The 20,647-nt window shown below is 39.1% G+C and overlaps 2 protein-coding genes across 9 annotated transcripts in view; one reads left to right on the top strand and one right to left on the bottom strand.

The window, feature by feature from the left end:
• Positions 1 to 20,647, bottom strand: part of ca9 (carbonic anhydrase IX) — a 332,582-nt gene that overhangs the window by 78,726 nt on the left and 233,209 nt on the right. The gene's annotated exons all lie outside the window — the stretch shown is intronic.
• The window catches only part of tpm2 (tropomyosin 2 (beta)), a 50,966-nt gene that overhangs the window by 15,969 nt on the left and 14,350 nt on the right, over positions 1 to 20,647 (top strand). For 2 of the 8 annotated variants that reach the window (XM_051683981.1, XM_051683982.1), the window contains exons 3-7: positions 15,510 to 15,643; positions 15,764 to 15,881; positions 16,802 to 16,872; positions 18,101 to 18,176; positions 18,838 to 18,900. In XM_051683981.1, the coding sequence (XP_051539941.1) occupies positions 15,510 to 15,643; positions 15,764 to 15,881; positions 16,802 to 16,872; positions 18,101 to 18,176; positions 18,838 to 18,900 (462 nt within the window). Of the gene's footprint in view, positions 1 to 5,117; positions 5,404 to 15,509; positions 15,644 to 15,763; positions 15,882 to 16,801; positions 16,873 to 17,483; positions 17,560 to 18,100; positions 18,177 to 18,837; positions 18,901 to 20,647 lie in introns of those variants that run through there. The other 6 variants (XM_051683979.1, XM_051683980.1, XM_051683987.1 and 3 more) reach the window with 5 other exon arrangements.

Here is a 20,647-nt window from a genome sequence, read left to right as displayed (position 1 = left end):
CTCACCAGGGCGTGATCTGAGACTAAGATGTTTCCAATTGAGCAATCGACAACAGATGAAATGAGGGACTTAGACATAAAAAAAAAAAATCTATTCTAGAATAAATCTTATGGACTGATGAAAAAAATTTATAGTCTCTACCAGATGGGTTCAAAAATCTCCAAATATCTGTAAGACCAAGATTTTTACACATCCTGTGAAGCGTCAGTGTTGCTCTGGGGGGCTTACACACTTTTGCTTCACTATGATCAAGGACTGAATCCATTAATAGATTAAAGTCTCCTCCCAATATTACATCATGAGGGGTGCCAGCGGCTTGCAACATCCCTTCAAGATCTATAAAATAGCCCTGATCTTCAGCGTTAGGTGCATAAATATTAGCCAAAATTAACCTTTGCCCCTGAATTTCTGATAAAACTATAATGACTCTTCCTAATTTATCTTTAATCTGTTTGAGACATTTGAATTGTAGATGCTTATTTATCAATGTAATGACCCCCCTGCTCTTACTAGAGCCAGCACTAAAGAAAACATGCCCACCACATATCTTCCTGCGGAAGCAGCTTATTTATTGAAGAAACACTATATCATATTTCTTACGTTTAAGAAAAGAAATAACCTTCCTTCTTTTTATGGGGTGCCCCAACCCATTCACATTCCACGTGGAGAGAGACAATCCACTCATATTAACATATGACATTTTGACATATTCGAAAAAATAGATTGTGTGTCAAAAATAAAATTATAAAGACCACATTCCAACATTAGTGCTACAGTCAGACCCCGAACTTCCCCCAGAACCAAACAAACAGAAAAAAGAAAAACGTGCATACCAACCCCGCACCCACATCCCTCCAAACTCAAAATGTCCATGTACGCCTACGAGAGTCCCCGCGACAACCTTGCCATCAGATTGCTCAAGTCGTGTGTTTCTATAAAAATTTTGTTACACAACAAAACATAATCTATAAAACAAACTCCAGCCAATAGGCAGAACCAGCACAAAAAGAAACAAAAAAGGCGCTCAGTTCCTCGGACAGTCAAGTGAATGTTCAGTGAGTCGGTCCACTCAGCTGCAATGTGAGTACCACAAAATAACTTACTCCATTGACTTTATGAAGGACAATGCTTGGTGTGGGCATGTGAATGTTTTACGGTCATCCTTAGCATCTATTTTCAATTTGGCCGGGAACATTAGTGCAAAAGCAACCTTCCGTTGATATAAGTATTTCTTGCATTCTTTGAATCGATCACGTTTCACTCTTGTCAAATTCGCAAAGTCTGGGAACAAGAAAATGCTGTGGTTTTTCCAAGAAAGCCTTCCTTTACTCCTCGACTCACGTAACACGAGATCTCACTACTGGATGATTTTATAAATTTGGCCAGAATTGATCGGGGCCTGTCTCCCTCAGCGGGTCACCAAGCCGAAACCCTGTGAGCTCGCTCGATTTCCAGCTTATGGCCTGTTATGTCTCGGACATTCGGAAAGTGCCTGTCCAGGAATTTCACCACATCCCGACCTTCTTCGGCTTCAGGAATTCCAACAATTCGGACATTGTTCCGCCAACTACGAGTCTCCATATCCTCCAGCTTCTCCCAGATGTGCTCCAAATCCACCTTGGTCGCTAGCGGATTAGCAGATAATTCCCTCTCCGATGACTCCAGATAATTGATCCATTTCTCAACATCCCCCACTCTTGTAACCACCTCAGTGAATTTCGTCTCCATGGCAGTGATCAATCGACGTATTACAGCAAGATCCTCCAAGTCAGCAACGTCCTTCATCAGCATTGCCGACATGTTCAACAATTCTCGCTGAATTTCCCTCACTTCTCCGGCCAAATTGGCTCCCTGGTTCACGGCCTTGTCAGGAGCGTCAGCTTGAAGCATGTAAGTGTCTTTTAATGTCTCCAGAGTCCGAGGATTTTGAATTCTTTGACATATTGTCTTCCTAGAAAAGTTATGGAACAGCGTGTATCGAATCTCACTGGTTTATGACATTAATAGTGTCAAAACTAGCAAAGTGCACAGAGTTCGCAGTTCACACATCCGACCCTCGCAAGGCGTCACATGACTCTCGAGAAAGTTTATTCTTACATTGATAGATTGTTCAACTTATTAATGAAAACACTGCTGCAGTTAATAAAAAAACACTCTCCCCTGCAGAATGTGCATTTTTAGGGACAAGAAAACTGGATCCTTGTCAAAATAGAGTGATATCTTTGTTTTACTCGCAAAATGCCTCATCTGTAATCAGATTTTCAAAAGACATGGCCAGATGTGCAGTCAACCAATAACGTTAGAGCAACAGCAGTAGGAAAGCCCACTAACGACTTCATAGTATAGACTAGCGAGCAACATCAAGAAGAGATAAATTCGCAACGTGTGTACGTGGTGTCCCGCATGGACACTAGAGCACAAGCACTTGCCGCTAGGCCAGTAGACCTTGTTCACGCTAGCGCCATCTTTGATTTTTAATGGGAATGATAATGAGGCTGTGAGGAATAGACTTGCAGTCTCTTCAATGGGCTGTACTGCAGTTTAAAGTGTTTTTGGATCATTCCACATTCAAAACATTGATAAAATATCTGTCCAAGAACATTCAGAATAGAACTCCAGACAGCAGGAGTTGTGGAAAATCAGATGTGATCAAGGAGCATTATACAGCTTTATACCATTTGTGCCATTGAAGAGATAGTAAGGCTATCCCTCACAACCTCCTTGTCATTCCCATTAAAAATGATGATGGCGCCAGAATGAATAAGGGCTGCATCTCAATCAGCTCCCTAGTTCAGTAGTCAGGGCAGTGATCAGTGAGCTTTTTTAGTCGCATAATCGTTCCAGTGCACTGAAATGTTTGCTCCCTAAAAAGTCCCACACTGCACCGTAAAAACCATGGAGCATCTTTGCTCACTTTTCCCTTACTGGAAACGTCATCATGTCTTCTGAAGTCTCTCAAGTTGTAAGAAGATGAGCACAAGTGTCAAACTATGAAGTCCAAGTCTTTTCTCGTTAAAAGAGATGGTGTTTGTAATGCCTTTCATTCATAATTACCATGAAAGTGAAACAATCTTTTAAATATTTGAGTTCTTAAAAGAAGGTTTAAAATACACTCCTATATATTTTATTTCTTTCTTTACGCCATTTATAATAACACTGTACGTTTGAATATCTTCAACGAAAATTAACAATAGTGTCATTTAAACAGCGGTGGTGCTGATTAATAACAGCTGCGATTGAATGCCCAAGCTCATTATCGTGTCACAGGTGATTGAGTGTCCCAGTGTTCAGTGGATGTGCACCCTTACTGCCAGTGCCTTAATTCGTGTTCACGATATACTGATGCACGACATACAGGTGCATCTCAATAAATTAGAATGTCGTGGAAAAGTTCATTTATTTCAGTAATTCAACTCAAATTGTGAAACTCGTGTATTAAATAAATTCAATGCACACAGACTGAAGTAGTTTAAGTCTTTGGTTCTTTTAATTGTGATGATTTTGGCTCACATTTAACAAAAACCCACCAATTCACTATCTCAAAAAATTAGAATATGGTGACATGCCAATCAGCTAATCAACTCAAAACAGCTGCAAAGGTTTCCTGAGCCTTCAAAATGGTCTCTCAGTTTGGTTCACTAGGCTACACAATCATGGGGAAGACTGCTGATCTGACAGTTGTCCAGAAGACAATCATTGACACCCTTCACAAGGAGGGTAAGCCACAAACATTCATTGCCAAAGAAGCTGGCTGTTCACAGAGTGCTGTATCCAAGCATGTTAACAGAAAGTTGAGTGGAAGGAAAAAGTGTGGAAGAAAAAGATGCACAACCAACCGAGAGAACCGCAGCCTTATGAGGATTGTCAAGCAAAATCGATTCAAGAATTTGGGTGAACTTCACAAGGAATGGACTGAGGCTGGGGTCAAGGCATCAACCACACACAGACATGTCAAGGAATTTGGCTACAGTTGTCGTATTCCTCTTGTTAAGCCACTCCCGAACCACAGACAACATCAGAGGCGTCTTACCTGGGCTAAGGAGAAGAAAAACTGGACTGTTGCCCAGTGTTCCAAAGTCCTCTTTTCAGATGAGAGCAAGTTTTGTATTTCATTTGGAAACCAAGGTCCTAGAGTCTGGAGGAAAGGTGGAGAAGCTCATAGCCCAAGTTGCTTGAAGTCCAGTGTTAAGTTTCCACAGTCTGTGATGATTTGGGGTGCAATGTCATCTGCTGGTGTTGGTCCATTGTGTTTTTTGAAAACCAAAGTCACTGCACCTGTTTACCAAGAAATTTTGGAGCACTTCATGCTTCCTTCTGCTGACCAGCTTTTTAAAGATGCTGATTTCATTTTCCAGCAGGATTTGGCACCTGCCCACACTGCCAAAAGCACCAAAAGTTGGTTAAATGACCATGGTGTTGGTGTGCTTGACTGGCCAGCAAAGTCACCAGACCTGAACCCCATAGAGAATCTATGGGGTATTGTCAAGAGGAAAATGAGAAACAAGAGACCAAAAAATGCAGATGAGCTGAAGACCACTGTCAAAGAAACCTGGGCTTCCATACAACCTCAGCAGTGCCACAAACTGATCACCTCCATGCCACGCCGAATTGAGGCAGTAATTAAAGCAAAAGGAGCCCCTACCAAGTATTGAGTACATATACAGTAAATGAACATACTTTCCAGAAGGCCAACAATTCACTAAAATGTTTTTTTTTATTGGTCTTATGATGTATTCTAATTTTTTGAGATAGTGAATTGGTGGGTTTTTGTTAAATGTGAGCAAAATCATCACAATTAAAAGAACCAAAGACTTAAACTACTTCAGTCTGTGTGCATTGAATTTATTTAATACACAAGTTTCACAATTTGAGTTGAATTACTGAAATAAATGAACTTTTCCACGACATTCTAATTTATTGAGATGCACCTGTAGGGAGCTAGGGACCTGATTGAAACACCGAGAAGTGGCCACAGAACAGATCATCAGTGTACGAGGCGTGTCCTGTCACCTATTGCGTCATCACAAGACAGATAACATAGGGGGCGGAGCTACTGACTGGAACATAGTTACGCTGAGTTCGCTCAGCCGAGGAATTCTCATTTCTCACTGTTGGATGAAAGTGTTGGAAGGAAGAAGTTAGAGTCGTGTACACGAAGACTAATAATCTCATGACGTATTTACACCGGCTGTTATTCACGAGGATATAGCTATATCTTTGCTGTCCTGCGCGCGTTGTCGTGTATACTATTAGACTCGAAATTGAGTAGGAATGGCAGGAATAACATCCATAGAAGCTGTGAAGAGGAAGATTCAGACGCTGCAGCTGCAGGCGGATGACGCGGAAGATCGAGCAGAATTACTGCAGAGAGAGGTAGACACAGAGCGGCAGGCCAGAGAGAGAGTGAGTTACACTTTATAATACAGATCGTCGAAATACATTTATATACATGAAGATAAACATTTAGCAAACAGGAAGTTTGGATTAAGGGCTAATATTCACTCCTACCTGGTTGATTGTGTGAGATGTTAATGTCGTTGGAAGTGAAGTGCCCTATGTAAAACTGGCCTGATTGGTTGGAGTGATCTGTCATGTTTTATCCTATTAAGTATTCATAATGTAAATTTCGTCTTAATTCACATCAAGAATATTCATCTGCATTGTCAATGTCCCTTTTATTCAAAACAAACCAGAAAGTCTATTGTAGGATATAATATAAAGTGGGATTTGTAAAACTGTAGCTAGTATTAATGCGAGTTGTCTGTTATTGGAATATTTTACTGATATAAAATTTAAATTATTTCAAATTATTATTATTATTAACAGACAGTGTTAGGAGTAATTGTCCTAATGCTTATCAGAATGAATGGATATATGATAATTAAACACTAACCCTGATCTTTTTAACTATATCAGCAAACACAGTACATAAACATTCTGTAAAGTGCAGTCTAAACTTTTGAGCTATCTAATTCAATTTGAGCTAATTTTGGATTCTAATGCTGCAGTCATCAAGAGCGGATTAGATTTTATGTTCACGGTGTCATGATGACCGTCTGCTGTGACACAAATGCTCTTGGATTCAGATAATCTCACGCATACATGAACAAACATTTGCTTTTTATGATATGGACCAATGAATAGTTCTGCAAAATACTTCTCATCATAAATGCATATCAGATCTTGAAACTGAAGAATGGTCAGGTGAAAGTAGGGATTATGCAGGTTTAGTCCAGTTGATGGTGGACTCTTGAGTCCATCTGTCACCGGGCCCAGAACGGGTTAATCATTTGCTTTCTCTTTGCTGTCTGTTAGGAAAACTCATGACAGTGTCCCATCGGGAAACAAATACCATACACAATTCTGTGGTTACTTGCATAAAGATAAACATGATTCTGCTAAAGAATGTTTTTTTTTTTTTTTTTTTTTTTTTTAAATCAATCGTGTAGCTGTGCCTGATGTTCTGAGTCTGAATGTCATTGTATTAGCCTAAATTACAAAATATCAAACCAGGTGGCATTTATTTCAAGGAAAGATATCTCAAAAACACTGTTTAAGCAAAATGTTTCTTAAAAATAAGTTTGTTAGGTTTAAAAAAAATTTTTTATATAGTCTTCAAAAAGGAAAAAAAAAAAAATAGGTGTATGCTTTCGGGTTGTCAAACATATCCATAATTAATGTGATAAACTCCACCTGTGGTTACTCTGCTTGGACACCTGTGTGAACTTGAGAGAAACTGACAGTTCATACATACACTGAATATTACCTTGACACCAGTTTGTGACCCAAGTCATTGCAAAAATGCTCAAATGCGCTATCATCGTTTGTTTGCAGATGACACATCCTTTGTATTTTCTTAGCTAATGCAATGACATGTCATGGCCAGCCCAATCTCCAGACCTGAACCCCATTGGAAAAACTCTGGAATGTGATCAAGAGGAAGATGGATAGTCACAAGCCATCAAACAAAGCTGTGCTGCTTTAATTTTTGCGCCAGGAGTGGCTTAAAGTCACCCAAAAGCAATGTGAAAGACTGGTAGAGAGCATGCCAAGACGCATGTAAGCTGTGATTGAAAATCAGGGTTATTCCACCAAATATTGATTTCTGAACTCGTCTTAAGTTAAAACATTAGTATCGTGGTGTTTAAAAATAAATATGAACTGGTTTTCTTTGCATTATTTTAGGTCTGAAAACACTGCATCTTTTTTGTTATTTTGGCCAGTTGTCATTTTCTGAAAATAAATGCTCTAAATGACAATTTTATTTGGAATTTGGGAGAAATTTTGTCAGCAGTTTATAGCATAAAACAAAAATGCTCATTTTACTCATACCTATAAATAGTAAATCCAGAGAAACTGATAATTTTGCAGTGGTCTCTTAATTTTTTCCATATATATAAATTGTTTTAAAATATTGCCTTAGTCTTTACTGTTACTGGATGGCCTAGACTACAAGAGTGAAAATTGAGTGAAATCCCAGATGCAGTTTATTGTGCTACTCCAATCCCAATCATTAGTTACCAGAAGGTAAAAAAGTGGTACACAATATGGGACTTTTAATTATAAAGAAGCCCCAAATACACATGGGACTCATATTTTGAAATGTCTGCGCTCCTAGTTGAACTCACTGACACTACGGCTGATTTGCTGAGAAAGTGACTTTGATTCAAACTGCTAACCTGAGCCCTTGAGTTCACACCCTCAGTTTTTTTCGGGTGATTCATGAAAAAGACCCATTTCAAAAGAGTCATTTGTTCATGACTCTTTCGTGCTGGGTTTGTTGTTGTGTGCGGTGCAGTGAGTTCATCACAACAGAACAGGTGAAAAGCAGCACGAGGCACACTGGTGCGTGCTCTAAAAATATATTCAGTAACTCGCAAGATATCTGACGAAACCGCATATGAACGCACACAACCAGACTGTCGCCAATGGTGACTAGATTTTAAATTATTGTCGTAATCAGTTATTTTTGGTCGCATTTGCAACCGCAAATTTGCCGCTTGTTATTTTCACATGCAAATGAGCTTATGATTTGCTGCAAATGTTTGCCAGAAGTTTGCATCTCTTCACCAGTAGTGGTGAACCTCCGGCAAACCTTGGGCAACAATGGACAATTTGCTGCAAGTTTACCGCAAAGCTCATTTGCATGTGAAAATGATCTGTGGCGAATTTGCCACAAATTTGCAGTGAACTCTGTTTTTGTAAGGTTGATTCTGGTTGTTCAATCATGGCATTCAGTGGTCATATATTTCTTCATACTGATATCTGCCTTCTCTGGGTTCATACTGATATTTGACCAGTCATCCAGGTATTGCGGGTAATAATCTTTCCTACTTATGGGTCATTGACAAATAAGGTTGTCCTGGGTTTTAAAAATAAGAAATCTTTTAAAAATCTAGTTTAAAACATTTGTGTGAAGTTCCTAGAAATGTAATCTTTGTGTCCAATTTGGTAAACCTTTTTTAGCATTTTCTACAAAACAAATTATTTAATTGCTTTAAAAATGTAATGTGGTGTAACCATCAAGTTAAAAGTATTAAAATACTTTTCCTGCCCCTTAAATACATGAGTATAAACAATGTAATCATCAATTTCAAAAAAGTTTCAAACACATTTCAAGGTAAAAAAAATATGTATTTTTAAATATCTTTGATATATTTGAGTCAAAAATATCAATACGTTTTCTCCGGTTTAGACCACGTGACCTGAACAAAATGTGCCTTTTCATAAAAATGTCAAAATACCAGATATTTTTTCAAAACTTCACACACAGTGTCTAAAGGGGTCCACTCAGTTTTGTGGTTTTTGTCATCATAAACAACAAAATAGCTAGCTACGTACGTGCTGGTTAAGCCATATGACTTTGATTTGGTAGAAATAAGTGTTTTTAAATATCATATTTTAAAACAATTGTTTACTGCTTAGTTTTTTTAAGAAATAATAATAAAAGATTATTCTGCACTGCTCACACCAGCATTTCTTTTTACAAGAATTTCAGCTTGAGACTGACTTTTTTGACTTTGGACGGTTACACCTCATGACATTTTTTACTTTAAAGGTGCATTATGTAATATATTTACTGTACTAAAGCATAAAATTATCATAATATTTTATCAGAGATTTAGGAAACATGCTAAGTTGAAATACTGGCTTCTCCAAAAACAATGCTACAGCCCATATATTCTATTTAGAAATGTCTGTTCCAGGCCGGAATTTCTGTTTGTGTTTTGGCCTGTGTGATCCCGCCCACTGCCCATTTCCCAACAGTATTTGACACCCCGGGTTGCCAGATCTGAAACAACTTAGCAGGCAAACACAGCACGCTGCAGCAATGGAAGCCAGCAATCCATCTAGCTAACATTGACAGAGTTATAAAAAACCACATGAACTGTTTATAATTTGCAAACAATAAAAACATTGCAAACATATACATTAGCTTATCAGCTTACAGTGTAAGGCTTGTCGATTGCCATTGTCAGTTTGCTCATTCCTGTTGCATGTCCTCAACCTGGCAACCCGTGTGAGCTTGAGTCTGTGGAGGAGGGGGTGGGGGAGACAAATCTCTCCAGTATTTTGAATTTGGACTGCAGTACCCGTTTTAAATGCTTGATTTCAATGTTACATATTGCTCCTTTAAGACCCAGAAGAAACAAAAAAATCTAAATTACTTTATACTCCAGAAATTTAAAATATGTTCATCATAGAAGTGAATTCAAGCAATTGTTTAGTGTATTTTTTAATGATATTTGTTTAATAATGTAAAAGATTTGGACAAAAAAATTGTCATGTTATTTACCCTTATGTTATTTGCCCCTGTTCTTTCATATTATTCTGAAAAAAATTTACTTTATCATTATGTTTACTGAATTTTCCCTAGTTCGTATTACTCAAAAAATGCTGGTTTTAATGGAAAAAAGTTTACTTTAATCCATTTGTGTTGGGACAAAATTGATTTTTTTATTTGGTTTATTGAAACTGGTGGGGGATTTCTAGTTCCCAGCATGCTTTGCATGGGACTTGATAGAGAAAGTAAATGTCTAAAATTAAGTGTTATTTTGTAATTTTTTTTGTTGTTTTGTTTTGTGCAAGATGATTACAAATGGGGATACTTTTTAGTGTTTAATGTTGAGATTGACAAAATTTTAACGTCTAGCTAGATCAGGGAAATTGGATGGTAACTCTCACACTCACTTGGTTCTTTGTCCTTTTTAAGAATCAGACTGATCCGGGCTTGTGTCATGGTTGGTGGAAGCTTTCCATTCTTTAATGATTCCATATAAACTACTAGCAAAAGTGGAGCTAGTTCTGTAGCATAAGATCTAAAAAATTCAGCGGCAAAACCATCTGGCCCCATCTTGCCTGTAGGCAGGGCCTTAATTACTTCGTCAAACTCCTCTAAGGTTTTTGCTCAGTCGTCAGTTTAGGGAATTCTAATGGTTCCACAAAGTTTCTAATATCTTCATCAGTAGATGAAGACATGGAACTATAAAGATCAAGATAGAATTCTTTCAAAGCATTATTAATATCAATGGCTGAGGTAAATATTTAACCATCAGCAGATTTCACTGAGGGAATAATAGAAAGAGACTCTCACTGCTTTATATATCTAGCCAAAAGCTTCCCTGCTTTGTCCCCCGACTCAAAGTATGACTGTCTTGCCCTGAATAACCAAAACTCCACCTTCCGTGACAAAATAGGATTATATCTGCATTTCAATCGGGTCAATTCTCTGAGGCCATCAGATGACATTCGGCGCTTCAGCTCTGCCTCAGCACTTTTAGTATTCCCTTCCAACTCCACGAGTTCTCAAGCTTTGGATTTTTTGATGAATGAGGCATACTGTATGATCCGACCCCTAAGAACCGCCTTAAGTGCCTCCCAAGCCATACCCACAGAAGATATTGAGGACCAGTTGGTCTCCATATAGACACTGATTTCAGCCTTTTAACATTTGTTGGAAATCAGGATTTTGCAAAAGGGATACATTAAAGCACCAACTATATGATTTATTTTTCTCTGTATGTGGCAACACCTCTAATCTCACCAGGGCGTGATCTGAGACTAAGATGTTTCCAATTGAGCAGACAACAACGGATGAAATGAGGGACTTAGATATAATTTTTTTTTTTAAAATCTATTCTAGAATAAATCTTATGGACTGATGAAAAGAATGTATAGTCCCTACCAGATGGGTTCAAAAGTACAAGAATTGCAAGAACAAGATTTTTACACGTTCTGAGAAGCGTCAATGTTGCACTAGGGGGCTTACACACTTTTGCTTCACTATGATCAAGGACTGAGTCCATCAATAGATTAAAGTCTCCTCCCGGTGGCCTGGGTAGCTCAGTGGTAAAAGACGCTGGCTACCACTTCTGGAGTTCGCTAGTTCGAATCCCAGTGTGTGCTGAGTGACTCCAGCCAGGTCTCCTAAGCAACCAAATTGGCCTGGTTGCTAGGGAGGGTAGAGTCACATGGGGTAACCTCCTCGTGGTCCCTATAATGTGGTTCGTTCTCGGTGGGGTGCGTGGTGAGTTGGGCGTGGATGCCGCAGTGGATGGCGTGAAGCCTCCACACGTGCTATGTCTCCGTGGCAATGCGCTCAACAAGCCAGGTAATAAGATGTGCGGGTTGACAGTCTCAGATGTGGAGGCAGCTGGGATTCTTCCTCTGCCACCCAGAGTGAGGCGAATCACTACGCGACCATGAGGACTTAAAAGCGCATTGGGAATTAGGCATTCCAAATTGGGTGAAAAAAAAAAAAAAAATTAAAAAAAAAAGTATCCTCCCAATATTATATTATTTATTTATATATATATATATATATATATATATATATATATATATATATATATATATATATATATATATATATATATATATATGAGCAGATAGGATGTTCCAAGCTTCGTGGAGAATTCGCCACAGTTCTTCTATCTATTTAGGCTGTCTCAATTGCTTTTGTCTCTTTATGTAATCTCAGACAGACACGATGTTCAGTAGGGGGTTTTGTGGGGGCCATGACATCTGTTGCATGGCTCCCTGTTCTTCTATTCTAATCTTTCCTGTTTGCAAAAGTAATGTTTGGGAGTCTAACATTTATATTTCCTATTGACACACTAAAGCTGTAACCATCTTAAGACAAATGCTTTTGTGAAACATCTTATGTGCCTAAAACTTTCGCACAGTACTCTGTGTGTGTGTGTGTGTGTGTGTGTGTGTGTGTGTGTGTGTGTGTGTGTGTGTGTGTGTGTGTGTGTGTGTATATATATATATATAATACACACACACACACACACACTACCGTTCAATGTTTAGGGTCACTTATTCATTCTTGTTTTGTTTTTTTTCACATTTTAGAATAATAGTAAAGTCATCGCAACTATGGAATTATAGAAATGGAAATATGGGAATTATGTTGTGAATAAAAAAATCCAAAATATATCAGAACTATGTTATATTTTAGCATTTTCAAAGTGGCCACCCTTTGCCTAGAATTTGCAGATATGTACTCTTGGCATTTTCTCTACCAACTTCTTGAGGTATCACCCTGGGATGTTTTTTAAACTGTATTGAAGGAGTTCCCATCTATATGCTGGGCACTTAGTGGCTGCTTTTTTTAATTATTCGGTCCAAGTCATTTATTTTTTTTAAATAAAATTTTAGTTTTTTAATTAAATTAATATGTTGGCACAATTATATTTTTGTCTACAAAACTAATTTCAAACATTTAAGCATACGCCTTCAGATCAAAAGGTTTTTAAGATCATGAGATACATTTCAGGCAAGTGACCCCACTGTGTGTGTGTGTGTGTGTGTGTGTGTGTGTGTAATATATATATAATATATATATATAATATAAAGGCCATTCAGTTTCTGGACAGTCAAACGAATGTTCAGTGAGCCGGCCTATTCAACTGCTACATGAGTGCAACAAATGACACAATCACTCAAATATGCATAAGCACAAAGAACGTGCAGATTCATCCACAAATTTGTCCCGAAGGGGCAAAACAAACTCCAGCCACTTAGTGGAACCAGCACAAAAAGAAACAAAAAAGGTGCTCAGTTTCCTCAGACGGTCAAGTGAATGTTCAGTAAGTCAGGCTCACTTGGCTGCAACGTGAGTACCACAAAATGACTTAGTCCATTGTCTTTATGAAGGACAATGCTTGCTGGGGACATGTAAATACTTTATGGCCATCCTTTATATCTATTCTCAATTTGGCCGGGAACATCAGTGCAAAAGCGACCTTCCATTGAATCGATCACGTTTCTCTCTTGTCAAATTCGCAAAGTCTGGGAACAAGAAAATGTTGTGGTTCTTCCAAGAAAGCCTTCCTTTACTCCTCGCCTCGCATAACACGAGATCTTTATCGGGTGATCTCAGAAATTTGGTCAGAGTTGATCAGAGCCTGTCTCCCTCAGCAGATCACCATGCCAGGACCCTGTGAGCTCGCTCGATTTCCAGCTTATGGCCTGTTATGTCAAGCAGATTTGGAAAGAGCCCGTCCAGGAATTCCATCATATACTGACCCTCTGCTCCCTCAGGAATTCCAACAATTCGGATGTTATTCTGCCAGTTACGATTCTCTAAATCCTCCAACATGCGCTCAATCTGCTTTGATCACTAGTGGATTAGCAGCTAATTTCCTCTCCGATGACTCCAGATAATCGATCCGTTTCTCGACAACCGCCGCTCTTGTAACCATCTCAGTGAATTTCGTCTCCATGGCCTTGATCGATTGACGTATTGCAGCAAGATCCTCCAAGTCAGCAACGACCTTCGTCAGTATTGCTGATACGTTCAGCAATTGTCGCCGAATTTCATTCACCTCTCAGGGCAAATCGACTCCCTGACTCGAGGCCTCCGGAGGGGCATCAGCTTGAGCATGTAAGTGCCTGAGGATTTTGAATTCTTTGACATTGTCTTCCTAGAACAGTTATGGATCAGGGTGTATCGAATCTCACCGGTTTATATCATTAAAAGTATCAAAACTAGCAAAATGCGCAGAGCTCACCGTTCACACATCCGAACCTCGCATAGCGTCACGTCAGTTAATCTACATTCCATGTATCTTAAAATATTCCCTTTTGTTTAGATGTTCAACATTAAAGCAGACAATGCATCCAGAGAGAGAGTGTTCTTCAGTGTTCCATGTGAACATCTGCTTCCTGCAATCACAAAAACATTGTTCCTCAAGATGTCTGTGAATTTAATAGTGGTCCAGCGATTGCTCATGTAATTCCAGGGCTCAATCCACTATGCACCTTTAGAAAACCCTTTACCAATACACAAATTTTGACATAAAATGAGAAATTCAAGGTTTGCTGGCTAGAGTTGGTTTGTTAATAAAATTGAAGAGGCATATAAAAATATAATTAAATACAACAGGTCTTTTTGGACTAATAAAAGAATGTGCTAAGATGATGTTATTTTTAGGGGTAACACCAACCTTATGATACAACAGGTTTTGTGAGACATGAATTACAATTCAGTATATCATGATGCTTCACAATATCAAAATTGAATCACAATTGAAACTGTGCAAAATGCGTGAGAGAGAGTGAATCATGCAGTACAGTGGTGGCCAAAAATATTGGCACCTTTGGTAAATATCAGCAAAGAAGGCTGTGAAAAAAAAAATCTGCATTGTTTATCCTTTTGATCTTTCATTAAAAAAAAAAAATCACAAAAATCTAACCTTTTAATTGAAGTTAAACAATTGAAACAGGGGAAATATCTCATTATTAAATATTTTTCTCCAAAACGCATTTGCCATAATTATTGGCATCCTTTTATTCAATACTTTTCTCTAAGTAACAGCTCTGAGTCTTTTCCTATAATGCCTAATGAGGTTGGAGAACACATAACAAGGGATCAGAGACCATTCCTCCATACAGAATCTCTAGAAATCCTTCAAATTCAGAGGTCCATGTTGGTGGACTCCTCTTCAGTTCACCCCACAGATTTTCTATGGGGTTCAGGTCAGGGGACTGGGATGGCCATGGCAGAACCTTGATTTTGTGGTCAGCGAACCATTTTTGTGTTGATTTTGATGTTTGTTTTGGATCATTGTCCTGCTGGAAGATCCAACCAGGGTCCATTTTAAGCTTTCTGGCACAGGCAGTCAGGTTTTGATTTTTTTTTTTTTTTATCTGTTGGTATTTGATAGTCCGTGATGCCATGTATCTGAACAAGATGTCCAGGACCTCTGGTATAAAAACAGCCCCACAACATTTAAGATGCAGCACCACATTTAACCATGGCATTGGGGACTGCTTCATCTCTGTGTGCGCCAAACCCATCTCTGGTGTTTCCTGCCAAAAAGCTCTTTTTTTTTTTTTTTTTCATCTGACCATAGAACCCAGTCGCATTTGAAGTTGCAGTAGTGTCTGGCAAACTGAAGACGCTTGAGTTTGTTGTTTGATGAGAGCAGGGGCTTTTTTTCTTGAAACCCTCCCAAACAACTTGTGGTGGTGTTTGTCATATCATATTTCTGTGATCCTAGGCCGAGGCTGAGGTGGCGTCCCTGAACAGACGTATCCAGCTGGTAGAGGAGGAGTTAGATCGTGCCCAGGAAAGACTCGCCACAGCGCTACAGAAACTTGAGGAGGCAGAGAAAGCCGCAGATGAGAGCGAGAGGTGGATTCTTCTACACTGCTACACACTTGGGCTTTGTTCAGACAAGCAGAGCGAATCCAATATTTTGGCTGAAATCTGTGTAGTTTTTATAGTATACGCGTTGTGTTTTTGTCCATACAGAGGAATGAAGGTGATTGAGAACAGAGCAACAAAAGATGAGGAGAAGATGGAGATCCAGGAGATGCAGCTGAAGGAGGCCAAACACATCGCTGAAGAGGCTGACCGCAAATATGAGGAGGTGTGCATGTCAGGATCCATTACCTCATCATTAGAGCACTAGAAAGATTTAAACAACACTTCTTATGCATCCTTATTCATACTATAACTAGTTATTGTTTTAGCTGTAAAATTATAATAGAATCTCTATATTTCGTTATTTTGTTATACTGCATTTTATTGTTTAATTATATTAATTATATAAAATACTAATTTGTATGGCACAGTGTCCCAGTTTACATGCACTTACGAAAATAGCTTATTCCAGGAGTTGGCGAAAGCGCCATTCTGAAATGTGAATGTCTTACTAGTAGTTGTCTCTACATATTAAGCTGCGAATAGAGAAAGTATTTAAATATTATTTATTTTTTTTTTTTTTAAATGCACGAACCTTCAACAGACTAGTAGTTAAAAAAAAAAACTTGTTTACTAATTGCATACTGTGTTTAGTCAGGAGCAGTGGCAGATTACTGACCTGCAGATTACACCGTCAATTCGACAGGAGTCCCTTGATGTTCTTAATCAGTCGGTGACTGACTGACTCACAGTTTAGAGACAACACAAGTCTTTATAACATGTCATATCAGCCTGACCTTCCATGCCCACTTTATGCCTAACTCCACATTCACATTAATTTCGCTATGTTTATGCCTCTCATCCCAACTAGAAAGGCATTTTCCTCCACCAAAAAAGGAGTGTTTAGAAAATGGTCTCTATACTTTGGAAAACAATGACGTTAGGAAATTGTTTTCAAATGAAACAGATTAGAGTGGATGTGGTCTAAAACACAGGGTCACTGTACCATAAATCTTGCATTATTGTTTGTTGAGGATGAACTTGTTTCTTAGTGTGGCTTTCCAGATGTAATCTCTTCAAACAGTTGCTATTTGATAAGGTAGTAATAAAGAGCTATAATTGTTGAATTAGTTTATTTGACTGCAGGTGGCACGTAAGTTGGTGATCCTTGAGGGTGAACTCGAGCGCTCTGAGGAGCGAGCTGAGGTGGCTGAGGCGTAAGTATAAAACTTTAATTCAAGACAGTTTATCTGAGTATTTTATATTGTAAAATTCCATAAACAAACATTAGGAACCCTGTGTGTAAATGCAAGGGTGTCAGTAGTCAGAGGTATTTCTTAGTGTTTCTGTTAAACTCTCTGCTTTTATTCAGTCATTTTGTATTGTATTGTATTGTATTGTATTGTATTGTATTCCCTTGGCTGGCAATGACATAATGAAAACATAACCAAGATGAATCTGCATCTGGAAAACTGCTGATTTAACTCCTTGTCAGGAACAAACGTGCCTTTGCATGAATCCTGCAGTAACTTAGAATAATGCATGACAGTGGGACCTGAAACAACAAAGCCACAGTCTGCAAACTTTTTAAGTAGAATACTTGCAAGAACTGATCTCTCTTAATACTGTAGGGTAATAGTCTTTTTCCAAAGACTTCAACTGATGCAAGTGATCTGTTATTAGTAACAGAAGATTTCTCAGGATCATTTAACAACAGAAAGGTTTCTGGTTGTCCTCTCTCCCTGTTTCCCAAATGCATGCTACATCCCCCATTACCTACCCTGACCACTCCCCCACCCCCCCTTTCCGGCCCTCTGTGGACTAACAGTCGAGTCAGGCAGCTGGAGGAGGAACTTAGGCTCATGGACCAGAATTTGAAATCCATGATGGCCGGAGAGGATGAGGTACTGACGAGAGAATGACGTGTCTCTAATGCTGGCTTCTTTTTACGTTTCCTCTCTTTTGGAGATCTTTTCAGCTCTATCCCTGTGCAGCTGCAACATGTCCTGCAAAAGCAAAAGGGTCCTAAACCAGAGCCTTTGGGAACGCCGCAGTTTAATTACTGCTCTTATGTAGCATGCACCTTGGAAAAAATGTTTTTATTTGGACAGTATGAAAGATTTTAATTTATTGTTGTGGTCATATTTGACCTGAAATTTGGTATAAATTTGACCTGTGCTGTTATATTCTGCATTATATGGAACACTCTTTCAAGAGAAACTGATTTGTGATTAACATTTAAAAGGCATGTAAAGGATTACTCTCCAGTGTCCTTGGAACTTTGAATGTTTATTCATTCAAAGTAAAGGAGAATGACTTCTTGTCCCATTCAGGTTGGGGTCTCTTTAGCTAAAATGGCTGTCTTTCCTGTTTTCTCAAAATGCTGTCTTTCTCCTCCTCTCCTTATTTGCCCTTTCTTTTCCCACCTCTCCTACTGTCGCACAGCAAATCTGGTGACCTTGAGGAAGAATTGAAAAATGTCACCAACAACTTGAAGTCCCTGGAGGCACAGGCTGAGAAGGTAGGAAGAGTAGACTTAGGATTTGTGACAGTGGAAAGTCCAAATGCATAGACCGCCCATGTGTGTGGTTAATGTAGACACCTACAGAAATGAATGGTACACAAAACCGAGATCTAGCCATCAATCAGACAGGCCTTGTAAATGTAAAAAAGGAAAAGAAAAAAAGATTCAATTAATAACATTTTGTTTGTCATTTATTGTCTCGAGCTACACAACATTTAATAGGCATACAGCCATAATGACAGTGTGCCAGGAACATGAACAAATGATTTAGCCATTCTTCCAAATTTTAAACCAAGCTGAAAAATGTCTCTTGTTAATACAGCATTAAGGGATGAGATAAGCATATAAAAACTATTTGTTTTACTCAGCTGTCTTTTAATCAAATCGATTGGTAGAGTAAAAACAGCTTACTCATGCTCACTGTCTCCATAGACTTCTCTGCTACCTTTTTCGCCAAACCAATGTAATGTTTTTCTGCTGATCAGAGAATGATGTATTTTTTTTTTATTGTATAGTAAGTATTTGGCTAATAAAGACATCTTTACTCAGTAATAAAGATATTTAAAATATTGAATTGTGCGTAAACAGAAAGCACCTGAATGAAGGATGGTTTAACATTAAACGATTGTTTAATGTTTTCTTTTTTTTTCTTCATCAGTACTCCACAAAAGAAGACAAATATGAAGAGGAAATCAGAGTACTCACTGACAAACTCAAAGAGGTGAGTGCTCGCTTTGGAAATAGCGCATAGACAAAATTCTGGAAATATCACCTGAATAATACAAGTATGTGTCAGCTAGAAGTCCTAAGAATATGAGTAATCCTTTCACAGGGGCAAGCAAGCATTTGCTAGAACCCACAATGTCTGTTGTCTATAATGTCTTATGATCTACCAAGTCATTTAGCTGATGTTTGTATCCAAAGCGACACACACCATTAATTTATAATAGGTTCAGCTCTCCTGTAGTAACCTGAAGTTAAGGGTACAATGGTGATGGTTCATGTAGGGGTTTTAAACCATAACCTTGCTTTTATCAACATAGATCTTAATAATATTAGTGTTTGTGCCATTATAGAAATGTACTATCTGCAGTCAGCCATGACTAATACATTTTGTTATTGAACACATCCAATTGCAGGAGATTATCAAGATAAAATGACCAATATTTGCAACAAGCTACACTATATTGCCAAAAGTATTCGCTCACCCATCCAAATAATGGAATTCAGGTGTTGCAATCACTTCCATGGCCACAGGTGTATAAAATGAAGCACCTAGGCATGCAGACTGCTTCTACAAACATTTGTGAAAGAATGGGCCGCTCTCAGGAGCTCAGTGAATTCCAGCGTGGTACTGTGATAGGATGCCACCTGTGCAACAAGTCCAGTCGTGAAATTTCCTCGCTACTAAATATTCCATAGACAACTGTCAGTGGTATTATAACAAAGTGGAAGCGATTGGGAATGACAGCAACTCAGCCACGAAGTGGTAGGCCACGTAAAATGACAGAGCGGGGTCAGTGGATGCTGAGGTGCATAGTTCGCAGAGGTCGCCAACTTTCTGCAGTCAATCGCTACAGACCTCCAAAGTTCATGTGGCCTTCAGATTAGCTCAAGAACAGTGTGTAGAGAGCTTCATGGAATGGGTTTCCATGGCCGAGCAGCTGCATCCAAGCCATACATCACCAAGTGCAATGCAAAGCGTCGGATGCAGTGGTGTAAAGCACGCCGCCACTGGACTCTAGAGGAGTAGAGACGCGTTCTCTGGAGTGACGAATCACGCTTCTCCATCTGGCAATCTGATGGACGAGTCTGGGTTTGGCGGTTGCCAGGAGAACGGTACTTGTCTGACTGCATTGTGCCAACTGTGAAGTTTGGTGGAGGGGGGATTATGGTGTGGGGTTGTTTTTCAGGAGCTGGGCTTGGCCCCTTAGTTCCAGTGAAAGGAACTCTGAATGCTTCAGCATACCAAGAGATTTTGGACAATTCCATGCTCCCAACTTTGTGGGAACAGTTTGGGGATGGCCCCTTCCTGTTCCAACATGACTGCGCACCAGTGCACAAAGCAAGGTCCATAAAGACATGGATGAGCGAGTTTGGTGTGGAAGAACTTGACTGGCCTGCACAGAGTCCTGACCTCAACCCGATAGAGCACCTTTGGGATGAATTAGAGCGAAGACTGCGAGCCAGGCCTTCTCGTCCAACATCAGTGTCTGACCTCACAAATGCGCTTCTGGAAGAATGGTCAAAAATTCCCATAAACACACTCCTAAACCTTGTGGAAAGCCTTCCCAGAAGAGTTGAAGCTGTTATAGCTGCAAAGGGTGGGCCGACGTCATATTAAACCCTATGGATTAAGAATGTGATGTCACTTAAGTTCATATGCGTCTAAAGGCAGATGAGCGAATACTTTTGGCAATGTAGTGTATATGGCGGCGCTTATGAATTTCTGCCCAGCACCATATGTA

This window comes from Myxocyprinus asiaticus, chromosome 42 (genome assembly GCF_019703515.2).
Source record: "Myxocyprinus asiaticus isolate MX2 ecotype Aquarium Trade chromosome 42, UBuf_Myxa_2, whole genome shotgun sequence".
NCBI classification, from domain to species: domain Eukaryota; kingdom Metazoa; phylum Chordata; class Actinopteri; order Cypriniformes; family Catostomidae; genus Myxocyprinus; species Myxocyprinus asiaticus.
The sequence above is the reverse complement of the archived record's forward strand: the minus strand, read 5'-3'. Positions and strand labels throughout refer to the sequence as shown.